This window comes from Pipistrellus hanaki (genome assembly GCF_964339955.1).
Source record: "Pipistrellus hanaki genome assembly, chromosome: 1".
Taxonomy (NCBI): Eukaryota; Metazoa; Chordata; class Mammalia; order Chiroptera; family Vespertilionidae; genus Pipistrellus; species Pipistrellus hanaki.
This window is the reverse complement of record NC_140503.1, coordinates 106,042,217-106,058,770: the sequence shown is the minus strand read 5'-3', so window position 1 is coordinate 106,058,770 and position 16,554 is coordinate 106,042,217. Positions and strand designations below refer to the sequence as shown.

Below are 16,554 nucleotides of genomic sequence, written 5' to 3'. Positions count from 1 at the left end.
GATCAAACAATACAAACTGTCAATAACAGGGTTGGAGAAATCTTCTTAGATGTGCCAGGAGGAACATCTAAGAAGATTGTTCTAATTAGGAACATCAATCTAAATGTTCCTAATTAGATTGATTCTGGTAGCAATTCGATCCCAAAATGACATATCCTTAGTTCTTGCGTTGTCCGGAATACCTGTGACATTGCTACCAGGTGGAAGAACTGCTCATTCCACTTTGAAATTGCCATTGAACATGCAATTCATTGAAACTCCCTCGTGCAACATTTCCAAAGCATCCGGAAAAAGTACTGCAGAAATGCAAACTTATTGTTTGGGATGAATGCACAATGGCGCACAAAAAATCACTCCAGGCTCTTGATCGATCATTGCAAGATTTGCATGGAAACATCAGACCATTTGGGACTGCATTAATATTGCTTGCAGGAGATTTCAGGCAAACATTACCTGTAATTCCTTGATCTACACCAGTGAACAAAATAAATGCTTGCCTGAAATACCCTATTAGGGGTGTCGAACTCAATCAGAGAAGGGGCCAAAATCTAAAATCCAGCCTAAATCGAGGGCCGAATGGTTTACTGAACAGTCATAAACTGACAATGTCATAAACTGACAGCGGAGTGCAGTGATGACAGCGCGGTGCGGGCCACATTGCAAGGCCTGGCGGGCTGGATTTGGCCCGCGGGCCTTGTGTTTGACACATGTGCTCTACTTTGTGAGGACACCTAAGACGTTAAAATTAAGTACAATTATGCATGTCTAGCGGCAAAATGATCGTTCAGCTGAGATATTCTCACATCAATTGCTGGAAATTTGGAATGGAAAGGTGCTGGTTGATCTGATCTCAGGATGAATTTCATTGCCTCATAACTTCTGCAATTTAGTGACATCAAAAGAAGAATTGGTTGAAAAAGTATTTCACAATATTCAAACCAATTATAAGAATCACGATTGGCTGAATGAATGAGCTATTCTTGCATCCAAGAACAAAGATATCTACAAACTTAACAATATTTTTCAGTCTAACATTCAAAGCGAGGCAGTCACATATAAGTCCGTCACTGTTGTGGAAGCAGATGAAGCGGTTACTTATCCAACAGAATTTTTGAATTCACTCAATCTGCCAGGGATGCCACTGCACCTACTGCAACTGAAAACCGGCCTACCAAATATCATGTTGTGAAATATCAACCAGCCAAAGCTTTGCAAAGGCAAGCGGATTGCAGTAAAACAATTGATGAGCAGCTTCTTAGAAGCAACGATCTTTTTTTTTTTTTTTAATATATTTTATTAATTTTTTCACAGAGAGGAAGAGAGAGGGATAGATATAAGTTAGAAACATTGATGAGAGAGAATCATTGACCAGCTGCCTCCTGCACACCCCCTACTGGGGATGTGCCCGAAACCAATGTACATGCCCCTGACCAGAATTGAACCTGGGACCTTTCAGTCCGCAGACTGATGCTCTATCCACTGAGCCAAACTGGTTTCAGCAACAATCTTGATAAGACCTTTCAAAGGTGAAGATGTCCTCATTCCTCGCATTCCTATGATTCCAAGGATATGCCATTTCAATATAAGAGATTGGAATTCCCAATTCGATTGGCGTTTGCAATCACCTCAACAAAGCTCAGGGCCAATCTTTAGAATTGTGCAGTTTAGATCTAGACAGGATTGCTTCTCACATGGACAATTATATGTTGCATGTTCTAGAGTCAGCAAACCAGACAATCTCTATATCTGCACAGACAATGGAACAACAAAAAATATTGTATACCTACAAGCACTGTGAAATTGAACATATTAGAAATATTGTGCTTTCTCTTTTCTTTCTTTTCCATTTAATCAGACAGAGCCACAGCAACATGTGGCCAGGTACAGCTAGTATGGAATAAAAAAAGACCCTGAATAGCCACAGCAATCCTGGGAAAGAAGAACAAAGCTGGAGAGAACCAGATATCAAGCTGTATTACCAAGCCATGGTTCTCAAAACTGCCCGGTCCTGGCACAATAGGAATGTATTTATTTGTACAAGAATGACCTCATAGAATAAAATATTACAGTTTTTAAGGAAATTCTCTGTTCTAGGTCACCTCATATTTAAATAAATAACAAAGTAGAAATCCAGAGAAATAAGCTATCAAGAGTCCCAGAGAACTGAGAACAATCATCTTAATGAATAGAAAACTAACATACTCATTGAAGAAAAGCAATAGTTGTGTTCAAATACTTAAAGGTCTACCTAGTGATGTGCACAAAGACTTACATTGTAAGATTTTATTTATTTATTTATTTATTTATTTATTTATTTATTTATTAATATATTCTATTGATTTTTCTACAGAGAGGAAGGGAGAGAGATAGAGAGCTAGAAACATCGACCAGCTGCCTCCTGCACACCCCCCACCGGGGATGTGCCCGCAACCAACGTACAGGCCCTTGCCCGGAATCGAACCCAGGACTTTTCAGTCCGCAGACCGACGCTCTACCACTGAGCCAAACCGGCTTCGGCACATTGTAAGATTTTAAAAGACAAATATAGGTATTACTAAATTTAGAAGAAATTGTGGTAAGGGATATATCTACAAGAAGTAATTTTTTTATGTACTTAGCTAGCCAAACATAAAACAGGTTTCTTTGTGAGGCATAATAATTAAGAACACAGACTCTGACAGAGACGTATCCACTTAAGGACCCAGTGCCTCACAGCCTCATTGGGATGATGTAGGGATACAAGGAGTGAGTACCTATAAGCACTTCCATGTTATGTAAGTGTCAGCCATTCTTGTTATGATCATTCTTGGTAATACTCTTATTGTTATAAGGCAGTTAGTTCCCCATCACACAGCACATCCAATCAAATGCCAAATGACTTTACATCACAGAGGATTCATATACTGAACAGAATGAATATAAACTAAATGGCCCTGAATGGTTCCTCAAAACCTGAGATTTTAAGATACTGTAACACTACCAAGACTAACACTGGACTTCAGGTCTTCAACTGCTCATCAGTTCAGTAATCCTTTTCATAAAGGATTACTATACTTGACCTCTCCCTCATGATATCTCAGAAGTAAATATTTTCTCAACTACTTAAAAAAAAACAGAAGATTAAGAACTTCTCTTTTAAAATCACATTTAGGTCTGAATAAGAAAATTAGACAATGCTTGTATCTTTCTGTTTTGTAATTGACTATGGAGGCAAACATACCTGCAGTGTCACTGGTTGTAATATCAACTCCATTTACAAGGATGGCATTCAAACACTCAAGATTACCCTTTGAGGCTACCACATGGAAGCTAAAAAAAAAAGAAAATATTTATTATACCATAAAACTACCAAAAGTCAACTTAAATGTTACACTGATGTCACCTTTTATTCAAAACACACACACACACAAACATTTTAAAGGCTAGAACTCCTATATATTTAATACAAGAAAAAAAAAAATATCCCATATACTGAAAAACTCATTTTAACCCAAATATATATAAGGGGCCAATACTTTCTAGAAATACCTCCTTAGGACCAATGGAAAATTCTAATATTTAATCCTATCTAATAAAAGAGCAACATACAAATTGACCATCACTCCAACACACAAGATTAAGATGGCTACCCCCATGTGGCCAAAGATGGCTGCCCCCATGTGAACACAATATGGCCGCCACAAGATGGCCAGCAGGAGAGGGCAGTTGGGAGTGATCAAGCCTGCAGGGGAGGGCAGTTAGGGGTGACCAGGCTGGCAGAGGAGGGAAGTTGGGGGTGACCGGGCCTGCAGGAAAGGGCAGTTGAGGGGGACCCAGGCCTGCAGGGGAGGGCAGTTAGGGGTGACTAGGCCTGTAGGGGAGAGCAGTTAGGGGCAATAAGGCTGGCAAGTGGGTGGTAAGGGGATGATCAGGCTGACAGGCAGAATCAGTAAGGGGCAATCAGGAAGGCAGGGAGGCGAGCTGTTGGGAGCCAGCAGTCCTGGATTGTGAGAGGGATGTCTGACTGCCCATTTAGGCCTGATCCTAAATGGGAGGTTGGAGATCCCTGAAGGGGTCCCAAATTAGAGAGGGTGCAGGCTGGGCTGAGGGATATCCCCCCATACATGAATTTCATGCACCAGGCCTCTAGTAGTCTTAATAATAGAAAATATGTACTATACATCATTAACTCTATACTTTATTATTTCAGTAGAAGGCACTGGTGCTTGAAACTTAATAAACACACTGAAAATTTCCTATCAGCAGTGATATACTAGTAAATGTAACAAATTAAATATCTAATTTGCTTAGTTTTAAATATACTTAGACTGTCCAAACAAATAAAGTTACAGCAGAATATTAAGGCCAAAGACTCATCAAAAAGTTATCAATTCTTTTTAAAATTATCACATTAAACCTAGAATAGAAAAGTCTTTTATCATCATTATTATTATTATTTTTAAATATATTTTATTGATTTTTCACAGAGAGAAAGAGAGGGATAGAGAGTTAGAAGCATCAATGAGAGAGAATCATCAATCAGCTGCTTCTTGCACACCCCATACTGGGGACGTGCCCGCAACCAAGGTACATGCCCCTGACTGGAATCGAACCCGGGACCCTTCAGTCCGCAAGCTGACGCTCTATCCACTGAGCCAAACCGGTTTCGGCTAGAACAGAAAAGTCTTTAAAACAACAAACTAAATTACACTTAAAAACCATAAAAGAAATGGTATCTTCTTCTCCAAAAATATCAATGACTACCATTAATTCTTCCTTTTGCTCATGGATCTGTATAACTGATTGATAGCATTTTTTTTTTGTATTAAATATATAGAACTTACATTAACTATTCTCCACCAAATCTAAACTGGTAAATAAATACAATAAGACTTGTTGGCAAGTGAGACATCAGGTTTTAAGAGAAATGAGGTCCTAAACAATAACCACTGTGGAAATGGCAGAAGATAAAAAAAATGAGTAATTGCTTAAAAGGTGCCTAGATACAGAAACACTCCGAATTTCTCATCAGGGGTATTTCCTGACCACATCATTTAAAGGACTTATATTTCCCCATTCCCTGAAACCTCAGTACTCCAGTTTCCAATCCCACCTTTATTACTCTATATAGAATTACACATTTTGAAATGTAACATATAAATTCAGGATTTATTTTCTTTATAGTCTATCAATCTCTTCACACTCAACTATAAACTTCATAAAAGCAAGTATTTTGGTCTGTTTTGTTTCCTATTATGTTCCCAGATGCAACCCAGTCAGATGATGAGCCCTCAAATATGTGAATAACTGAATGCTTAGAGACAAAATCTGGAGTTTACAAATTCACTTTAAGATATTACAACATTCAGTCATGCATCTCTATGATGGATATAAATGCAAACTAAAGACCAAGAACTACTAATTAAAAAGATTTGGTACAATTTACATTAGAGAGAAAGTGGTATTTCTGATAAAAGTAATATATAGTACTCTTAAGAGTTAGATAAATTCTCATTTTACAAGAATTAAAATGCTGATAATGTTGGAGGAAGATGGCGACCGTACAGATGAACTTGTTCTGACCCTGGCCCCAGAACAGATAAAAGCAGCGTCTGCGTCGCTCAGGAAATGTTGATTGGCAGCTAAGGGGCAGCGGAACTCTAAAGGAAGGTAAGGAAGGGTCCGCTGGACAGGATGAGACCAAGCAGCCAGCACTGCGGCGGCGGCGGCGACCTCTCCCAGAGCTATGGGCTCAGAGGGAAGGCTGTGCCATCTTACCAGGAAAGAAGGATCTTCTCTGAGGCCTGGAAAACCCACACCAGAGGAGACCATCGAGCGGCTGTGACGCCCCAATCGGAGCAAACACATGGATTCAAGGGAGTTCTTCAATCACCCACGGAAAGGTCAGAGTTTACGGGGATAGCGTGAGGGTTCTGGGTCCCGACGGTAGCCGCGGAGCTCCTGCAAGGCCCAGCCTCCACTGTAGTCGGGGAGCGCCCTTGCGGCAGCCCGCGCCGAGATGCGACCAAAGAAGGCTGCAGCGAGAATCCTGCCCAGCGACATCCAGTGCGGGGTTGGTGTAATCTTCCCCAGAAGCCGAACTTTTTTTTAAAACGCCAAGGGACACGGGACAGATTGTTAAGAATCGGGGCTGTCCTGCCAAGGGAGGAACATCTGGACACCTTGGCGCCTGATCCCCTTCACCCCCTTGCTTCTGAATACTAGGGAAGTACTGCCCAGTTGGGTATATCCTGGGGACTGCAGGGGGAAATTGCCTTCCTGGAAACAAGGGATTGGAGCCAGAGGAGATAGTCTGCGGGCCAGTTGGCACTCTGCCAGCTAGAGCCATAGAGAAAGAAGGCCAGAGCAACCAAAAAGACTGGGAGGTCAAACCAGAAACACTGCTACCTAAGGGCTGAATTACAAACTGCCATTTTTTTTCTTTACTTTTAATTAATAAAAAATAAATGGACACAAATAACTAAGATATAGCCTACTTAAAATTAAGGACTGCCTTACAAAACTGAGGTGCAGTGGAACGCTGGGAACTGCAAGACTGTCTGGTCCGAGAATCAGGCGTGCCAAATACATTAACAGAGAAAGTGAATGACCACTACTGGACATTTTTATGCTAATTTTACTATTCTTTATTTAATTTTCATTTTTTACATCTTTTACTTAAGAAACAATTTTTTTACTTTTTTCCTTACTTGATTTTACCTTTTCAATTATTACATTTTTCAAACTCAATCATCACCATTACTACTGCTATTTTGCAATTTTTGTATCCTTTTTCTTCTTCTTTTTTTTCTTCTTTTTTTCTCTCCAGTTCCATTTTATTATTTTACATTGGGAGTGATCTTCATTCTATTTTAATCTCTACTATAGCATCGTTCAACTCTATCTCAACTTGACCTTTACACCATCACTCTCTTACTAAACTTAACCCTTTTAGTCTCCTGCTTATCCTATCCCTTTTCGGCTTTAGATTTTCCTCTATTCTTTCGGTATACCCCCTGCTAAAGCTCTCACTATACTTATAGATCTAAGTTCCAACCCCTGATCCAAGTGTATAAATACCACTCGATGCACTATATTAACTAGGTAAAAACAAATCAAAACAAAACAAAAAAAAACTGTTCTCTCTATCCTTTTGTCATTGTTTGCGTGAATGTTGATTATTGTTAATTTTTATGCTTTTTAGGGAAATTGTTATGTGTATTCCTGTGTTGTTATAGTTGCTTTGTATTTTTTTAAAAAATCCTTTGTTTTCGTTTCCTTTTTACTTCTGTATATCATAGCCTTACTTAATAATAGTGAATATTGTAGTTTGTATTAATCTCCAAGTATTGTTGCTGGCATTGGCTGGGATTAGTGGTTGTTCTATGGGAATTTTCTCCACATATGTATATATAGTTTGTTTCCCATTTCTCTCTTAATCTGCTTCTTCTCTCTCTCTCCGTGTGTTTCTCTCTCTCTCTCTCTCTCTCTCTCTCTCTCTCTCTCTCCCTCTCTCCCCCTCCCTCCCTCCCTCCCTCCCTCCCTCTCTCTCTCTCTCTCTCTCTCTCTCTCTCTCTCTCTTTTTTCTTTTTTCCCTGTTTTCCAACTTCGTTTTGTCATTACATTTTTTTCTTCTTTTTCTATCTCTTTATCCCTCTTTTTTATTTTTATTTTTTAAATTTGTCTTTATTTTATTTTTACCTTTCTTCCTTATCTCCTATCCCCTAATTTGCCTTTCTCTAGTGGTCACCTTTATTAGAAGTTATTAATATCGTAAATACATTCCTTTAAGTGCCCCTTGTGTTGTAACAGGTAGTGTTGTATTTTGTGCCTATAAATCAACGTAGGAGAAGGAACACCACATAACCAGACATCCTGAAAAGAGAGGCCATGGGGAGACAAAAAAATAGCCTGCACATGAAAGAAAAGCAGGCATCACCAGAAAAGGAAGTAAACGAGCCAGAGGCAAGCAGCCTACCAGAGCAAGAATTCAGAGTAATGATACTAGGATGGCTAAAAAGAATGGAAGAGAAATTTGACAATAACAAAGAAGAAATGAGGAAGTACCATGAGGAATTGAAGAAGAACCAAGAAGAATTGAAGAAGAACCAAGAAGAAATGAAAAATGACATCGCTACCCTGAAGAACTCAATAGAAAGCATCAAGAGTAGACTAGATGAAGCAGAGGACCACATCAGTGAGCTAGAAGACAAGATGGAAAAAAATACCCAAGTAGAGTGGCTTCAAAAAGAAAAGATTAAAAAACAGGAGGAGAGCCTACGGGAGCTTTGAGACAATACAAAACAAAATAATATTCGAAAAATAGGGGTTCCAGAAGGAAAGGAAACTGAGGTGGACATGGAAAAAGTATTTCAAGAAATAATGACAGAAAACTTTCCTGAGATAGAGAAGAAAAAACCCACACAAATCAAAGATGCTCTCAGAGTCGCAAGCAAAATGAATCCCAGAAGACAGATGCCTAGGCACATTATAATTAAATTGGCAAACAACGACTACAAAGTAAGAATCTTAAAAGCAGCCAGAGAGAGGCAGAAAGTTACATACAAAGGAACCCCCATCAAACTAGCAACTGATTTCTCAATATAAACTTATCAGGCCAGAAGGGAATGGGATGAAATATACAAAGTCATGCAAAGGAAGGGTCTGAATCCAAGAATACTGTACCCAGCAAGGCTATCAATCAAAATTGAAGGGGAAATCAGGAGCTTCACAGACAAAAAAAGACTGAAGGAATTTATCTCCAACAAACCAGGATTGCAAGAAATGCTAAAGGGTCAACTGTAAAAATAAAGAAATAGGAAGTGAAGAAGGAACACGGGTATAGGATAAAAATGGCGTGAAATGAGTACCTATCAATAATAACCTTAAATTGAAATGGATTGAATGCTCCAATCAAAACACATAGGGTAACAGATTGGATAAGAAAACAAGACCCATACATCTGTTGTCTACAAGAAACCCACCTCAGAAAAAAAGACGCACACAGACTGAGGGGGAAGGGATGGAAAAAGGTTTTCCAGGCAAATGGAAATGAAAAAAAAGCTGGAGTAGCAATACTTATGTCTGACAAATTAGGTCTCACAGTGAAGGACATAACAAGAGATAATGAAGGCCACTTCATAATACTAAAGGGAGCAATCCAACAAGAAGAAAAAAACCTGGTAAATATATGTGCACCAAATAAGGAGCACCCAACTACATAAAAAAAACTGCTGGAGGACATTAAGGGAGAGATTAATAGCAATACAATCATAGTAGGAGATTTTAATACCCCACTGTCACCCTTCCACAAATCAACTAAACAAAAAGTCAGCAAAGAAATATCAATCCTAAATGACTCACTAGACCAGATGGAATTAATCGACATCTTCAGAACACGCCACCCCAAAGCCACAGAATATACATTCTTCTCAAGCGCACATGGGACATTCTCAAAGATAGACTACATTTTGGGACATAGGCAAAGTCTCTTCAAGTTCAAAACGATAGAAATCATATCAAGCATCTTCTCAGATCACAGTGGCATAAAACTGGAAATTAACTACAATAAAAATAATCCAAAGAAATCAAACACATGGAGACTAAACAGCATGTTATTAAACAAGGACTGGGTTACCAGAGAAATCAAGGAAGAAATTAAAAACATCCTGGAAACAAATGACAATGAAAACACAACAATCCAAAATTTATGGAACACAGCAAAAGCAGTTTTGAGAGGGAAATTCATATCCCTACAAGCCTATTGCAAAAAACTAGAAAAAATGGTAACAAATGATCTAACTTAGAAAAAGAGCAACAAGAAAAACCCAGTGTAAGCAGAAGGAAGGAAATAACAAAAATCAGAGCAGAGATAAACAACATAGAGACCAAAGAAACAATACATAAGATCAACAAAACCAAGAGCTGGTTCTTTGAAAGAATAAACAAGATAGATGAACCTCTAGCCAGGGTAATCAAGAAACAAAGAGAGAGGACTCAAATAAACAAAATCAGAAATGAAAGAGGTGAAATAACAACAGACACTACTGAAATATAACGGATTGTTACAAAATACTACTAACAACTCTATTCCAACAAACTGAACAACATGGAGGAAATGGATAAATTCCTAGAGAAATACACCCTACCAAAACTCAATCAGGAAGAATCTATAAATCTCAATAGAACAGTAACTTGGAAAGAAATTGGAACAGTCATCAAAAAGCTTCCAGCAAACAAAAGCCCAGGGCCAGATGGCTTCACAGGGGAGTTTTACCAAACATTCAAGGAAGAACTAAAACCTATTCCAAAAAATTCAAGAGGAAGGAACACTTCCAAACTCCTTCTATGAAGACAGCATCACCCTAATGCCAAAAGCAGATAAAGACAACTCAAAGAGAATTACAGGCCAATATCTCTCATGAACATAGATGCCAAAATCCTCAACAAAATTCTAGCAAATCGGCTCCAGCAGAGCATCACAAAGATCATACACCATGACCAAGTAGGATTTATTTCAGGAATGCAAGGCTGGTACAATATCTGCAAATCAATAACCATGATACAAATTAAAAGATAAAAATCATATAGTCATATTAATTGATGCAGAAAAAGCATTTGATAAAATCCAACACCCTTTCCTGATTTAAAAACAAACAAACAACAACAATAAAAAAAAAACCTCTCAACAAGGTGGGAGTAAAAGGATCATACCTCAACATAATAAAAGCTATATATGATAAACCCACAGCCAACATCACACTCAATGGGCAAAAACTAAAACCATTCCAAGAACAGGAACAAGACAGGGATGCCCACTCTCACCACTCCTGTTTGACATAGTACTGGAAGTACTAGCCATTGCAATTAGACAAGAGGAGGAAATAAAAGGCATCCAAATTGGAAAAGAAGTAAAGTTATCCTTATTTGCAGATGACATGATATTGTACATAAAAAAAACCAAAAGACTCCATTAAAAAACTAATTGACTTAATAAATGAATTTGGCAATGTAGCAGGATACAAAATTAACGCCAAGAAATCCATGGCATTTCTATACACCAACAGTGAAATTACAGAAACAGAGACTAAAAAAGCAATTCCATTTACTATCGCACCAAAAAAATTAAGATACCTAGGAATAAATTTAACTAAGGAAGTAAAGGACCTATATGCGGAAAACTACACTACACTGAAAAAAGAGATAAAGGAAGATGTAAACAGATGGAAGATCATACCATGTTCATGGATTGGTAGAATCAACATCATCAAAATGTCCATACTTCCTAAAGCAATCTATAGGTTCAATGCACTCCCTATTAAAATACCAATGACATATTTCACTGACCTAGAAAGAACTCTCCAAAAGTTCATTTGGAACAATAAAAGACCCCGAATAGCCACAGCAATCCTGAGAAAGAAGAGTAAAGTAGGAGGGATCTCAATACCAGACTTCAACCTGTATTACAAAGCCACTGTTCTCAAAACAGCCTGGTACTGGCACAAGAACAGACATATAGATCAATGGAATCTAATCGAGAACCCAGATATCAACCCAAATCACTATGCTCAATTAATATTTGACAAAGGAGGCACGAATATACAATGGAGTCAAGACAGTTTCTTCAATTAATGTTGTTGGGAAAATTGGACAGATACATGCAAAAGAATGAAACTAGATCACCAACATACACCATACACAACAATAAACTCAAAATGAATACAGGACTTAAACATCAGACGGGAAACCATAAAAATACTAGAAGCATCCACAAGCAGCAAAATCTCAGATGTATGCCAAAAGAACTTCTTCACTGATACTACCCGTAGGGCAATAGAAGCTAAAGAGAAAATAAACAAATGGGACTACAACAAAATAAAAAGCTTTTTTACAGCAAAAGAAACCATCAACAAAACATCAAGAAAGCCCACTGTGTGGGAAAACATATTTGCAAATGTTACCACTGATAAAGGTTTAATCTCCAACATCTACAGACAGCTGATACAACTAAATAAAAGGAAGATGAATGATCCAATTAAAAAATGGGCAATGGACCTAAATAGAATATTTTCAAAAGAAGACAGAAGGAAGGCCAAAAGGCACATGAAAACATGCTCAAAGTCACTAATTATCTGAGGGATGCAAATCAAAACAACAATGCTGTACCATCTCACACCTGTCAGAATGGCCAACATCAACAAATCAACAAACGACAAGTGTTGGCGAGGTTGCGGAGAAAAAGGAACCCTCGTGCACTGCTGGTGGGAATGCAGACTGGTGCAACCACTGTGGAGAACAGTATGGAGTTTCCTCAAATAACTGAAAATGGAACTCCCATTTGACCCAGTAATCCCACTCCTAGGAATATATCCCAAGAAATTAGAAACACCAATCAGAAAGGATATATGCACCCCTAAGTTCATAGCAGCACAATCTACCATAGCTAGAATCTGGAAACAGCCTAGGTGCCCGTCAGCAGATGATTGGATCAAAAAACCATGGTACATCTACACAGTATACTATGCTGCCATAAAAAAGAAGAAATTCTCATCATTTGCAGCAACCTGGATAGAACTAGAGAACATCATGCTGAGTGAGATAAGCCAGTCAATGAAAGAGAAACACCACATGACCTCACTCATTTGTGGATAATAAAGAACATTATAAACTGGTGAACCAAAAGATAGATATGGAGACAGTAAAGCAACAAGCAGACTGTCAAATTACAGCAAGGAGGGGAGGGAAATAATAGATCATCCGAAGGACTTGTATACATGCATATAAGTACAACTAATGGACATAAAACTCTGTGGAGGGAGGGTATGTATGGGAAGGAGGGGGAAAAATAAAAAATCAATAAAATATATTTTTAAAAAAAGAATTAAAATGCTCTAAGGTTGAAATTATTAATCTCTTTGCAGCATAGCAGCGGGGAATCATCCTCTGCAATGTATCATTAGAACCTCTTTAGGAATGGTAATTTCTTTCAAGCACAGGTTTTTATTCTCACAACAATCTTAGTGATACTTTTTGTTTGCCTGTTTTCATTTCTTGGCTTATGAAATTTGGAAGACTTCTTTCTTCAAAACAATTTAATATTTTCACTAATGATGTACTAAAGGGCAGAAATCACAACAATCCACAATGCATTATTAATGCTAGTGTGCTAAAAGTAGATGTGCATCAGTAAGAAAATACAGCAATCATTAAATTGTATGCAGAGTTGTCAAGGAAATTTGAAAAAAACAAACAAAAAAAAAACACACTGCATTATACAATAGAAATACCCTTTTGCAATTAAAAATGGAAATACATTTTCTTTTTTAAACAAGACTTGTACTCTACTTCCATAACAGAAATGCAGATAATTTGGATAACCTGAGGACAACTAGAAAAGCTACATAAAATATAAGACATGTATAAAGTTAGCAATGAGCTAACAAGATAGTGAAAAATTATGAGCCCAGAGGCCCAGAGAGGAGGGCTTGGTGTTTGAGGCCATTTTGGGCAAGGAGCAACTGCTGATTCCAGAAAAAACATCTGAAAAGCTGAACAGCACGTCTGACAGCTTGAGGGTTTAGAGAGATGGGAATTGGAATCCATAGCTCTCCAAGTGGTAGGGAGGTTTCTTGGTGAATCTGACCCTTTTCCATTGGCAAAGGATTGCAACCTAGGAGAGAGGTGAACAGGAAAAAAACAGGTCCTTGCAATGACTATGTCCAGGCTCTAAATATATCATTTTTGAAATTAGATTGAGTTCAAGAAGCACTTGTTGCTTTTGTCTTAAATTTTCAAATTAAATTCCCTCCCCCAAATCATCCAAATTAAAATTGTTTTTATAATTGTACATAATAAAGAAAATATATTTGTAACAGGTTGTATCTGACTAAGTATAAATGCTTTAAGGGAGAATACAACTTGTGAATAACAAAAGGAAAATATTTTATCCTATAGATCCCAGAAAGAATTCTATTTCTTATAGTGAAAAGCTCAAAAACTAATAACTCAAATATTTCACAAAATTATGTTCATAGTTCATCAAATTATATCATGTTTTTATAACTTTGACCTTTAATGTAAATAATTTCACTCAAAATTAATCTAGATTAAAAAAAAATCTAAGCAAAAACTTAAGCAACCATTAATTCAAAACATGGAAAGTGTGGACAGGCAAAACTGAAGAAAGGTTTCAGTGAAGATTTTCAATCACAAAGAAGATTCCCTTCATCTTTTAATATCTTGGTGTTTGGGGATAAAAAGAAAAATGAAAAACAAAGTCAATTTTAAATATTAAGGTTTCACCATTTATACTGTGAGCCCTATAAATAGCTTAAAATTTAGCCAAAATAGGAGTAGGACTCAAAATAACCAATGTTTCTGTAGCTATCAAATTGCCTACTGGATAAAATTAAAAGAATAGAGAAAAATAAACTTTTCAAACTTTATTGTTCTTAAAAACTATTTAACTTTTAAGTCATGCTTTGTTATTTTTACTATTCTCAAATATCTAAGCATTCTAAGATAGTGACCCATATCAATAATTAACTGTTCACCAAAACAGATCCAGAGACATAGAAGCATGGGACAGACTGTGAAAACTCAGAGGGAAAGGGTGAGAGGGAGGAAGAGATCAACCATAACTCATGGACACAGACAATAGGTGGAGAAGGCCTGCGGTAGGGGGTGAGGGGCAGGGACAGGCTAGAAGAGGTCAATGGGGAGAAAAAGGGGACATATGTAATACTTTCAACAATAAAAATTTAAAAATAAATAAATGAAAGGATATAAAGACATAAAAAAATTAACTGTTCACTTCTTAATATTCATTGCTATATATTTAATATGTACTTGCCAGTCATGATATTCTAAATAAACTCATGCACGTATCAGACTGAGAGAAATTTCAGGAAAGGAGACTTTTCAGCTTTAACTTTGGAAGGTTTCCTAAATTTGGTTTTAACTGCTATAATTATAGATGATAGTAACAGAACCTAGAGTTTAACCTTTAACTCAACTGACCCACATCCTAAACAGAAAGGTAAATGATGAAGACTGAGGAGAAATGGGAGAAAAGATAAACATGTAAACAAGCCGTAGTTCTCAGTAACACAGCAACAAAGGGAGGGATCACTACCTACTGTCACCCTAAGCCACACAAGTTATTCTGTCTTCCTTTCTACTATAAACATTTTTATTTAAACTAAATTTAATTCTCATTTCTCCAAATATACAAATGAATTGGGGGTTGTGAGGAAAAGGCAGTGCAATTTATAGAACTATTTTCAAGATACCCTGTTTTCCCGAAAATAAGACAGTGTCTTATACTAATTTTTGCTCCCAAAGATGCGCTAGGTCTTATTTTCAGGGGATGTCTTATTTTTCCATGAAGAAGTATACAGTACACATTTATTGTTAAATGAAAATAAAGGAAATTTATTACCTGTATACGGTACGGTAGTACGGTAGTTGTCAACACAAACCAGACAAACTGTGAATCCTACAGTATCAAGAATTTACTCATTTATTCAATGACAATCATGTCATCATCTTCTGGAACATTATCATAACAATCCAATTCCTGAATTTCCTGGTGAATTTCTTGTGACTCCATTTCTTTCAGAATCAGTGGACCAAATCTCTCATATTTAGCCTAGTGGGGGAGGGGGTGCTTATTTTCGGGGGGACGCCTGATATTTCACTCAGAAGGAAACCTGTAAGTAGGTCTTATTTTCGGAGGATGTCTTATTTTCGGTGAAACACGATAGTAACTTGGTTTCATATCCCAGCTCTGTAAACATTTCTTTTAGAGGGCTACTGTGAGGATTAAATACAAGGAACATAAAAAAGGTTATAGAGCAAATGCACTAAATAATCCAGTCTGTGGTTTGTCATAAGGCCTAAAGAACTAGACTACATGTAGTAATTTACTATTCTCTCTCTATCTTAGAAATCTTTCAAATTGAGAACAGTGTTTAAAAAGTGATGTTCAAAAGATTTTATAATGTCAGGTTTGATAAATACTTTTTAATTTAAAAAGTTGATAATCACAATTCACAAACTCCATCTGTTTCCCAAGGGTTCCCTTTAGGAAATTATCATCAATAATACTTACACAGATCTGCCTTCCACATCTAGCTTGCCTGGATTGACCCCCTTTTTGGCAAGGATTGAGGACACTTTTTCTACATCTCCCCTTTCTGCTGCTTTCATCAATCTGTCATCATATTTGTTCCAATCTGCTGCATGCTACAAAATTAAAAAAAAAAAAAAAAAACAACAAGTAAACATAGCATACTAAAGAAGAAAGGAAAAAAAATATTGTACATACATCACTCAGTTTCCAATTGCATCCCAAATTTCCTTCCTGCTGTGCTAATTTCACAGAGAGAACTTTTCAAAAACATAAAGAATTATATTAAATTAGACTTTTGAGAAAAAGCATGTTTCTCATGTTCTCTGCTGTTTTCTTTGCCTTCAGTACAAAGAAAGAAAATAATTGTTGAATACCTACCCTATGCCAGGCATAAATTACTTAAACAATCCTAGTAAATTAAAACTATCATTCCCAATTAACAG

General features: G+C 37.1%; 1 protein-coding gene across 2 annotated transcripts in view; it reads right to left on the bottom strand.

Annotated features, from left to right (window-relative positions):
* The window catches only part of UACA (uveal autoantigen with coiled-coil domains and ankyrin repeats), a 131,805-nt gene that overhangs the window by 45,661 nt on the left and 69,590 nt on the right, over positions 1-16,554 (bottom strand). For both annotated transcript variants that reach the window (XM_084884932.1, XM_084884933.1), the window contains exons 2-3: positions 16,091-16,224; positions 3,221-3,309 (exon numbers count right to left, since the gene is read on the bottom strand). In XM_084884932.1, the coding sequence (XP_084741058.1) occupies positions 3,221-3,309; positions 16,091-16,224 (223 nt within the window). The remainder of the gene's footprint in view (positions 1-3,220; positions 3,310-16,090; positions 16,225-16,554) is intronic.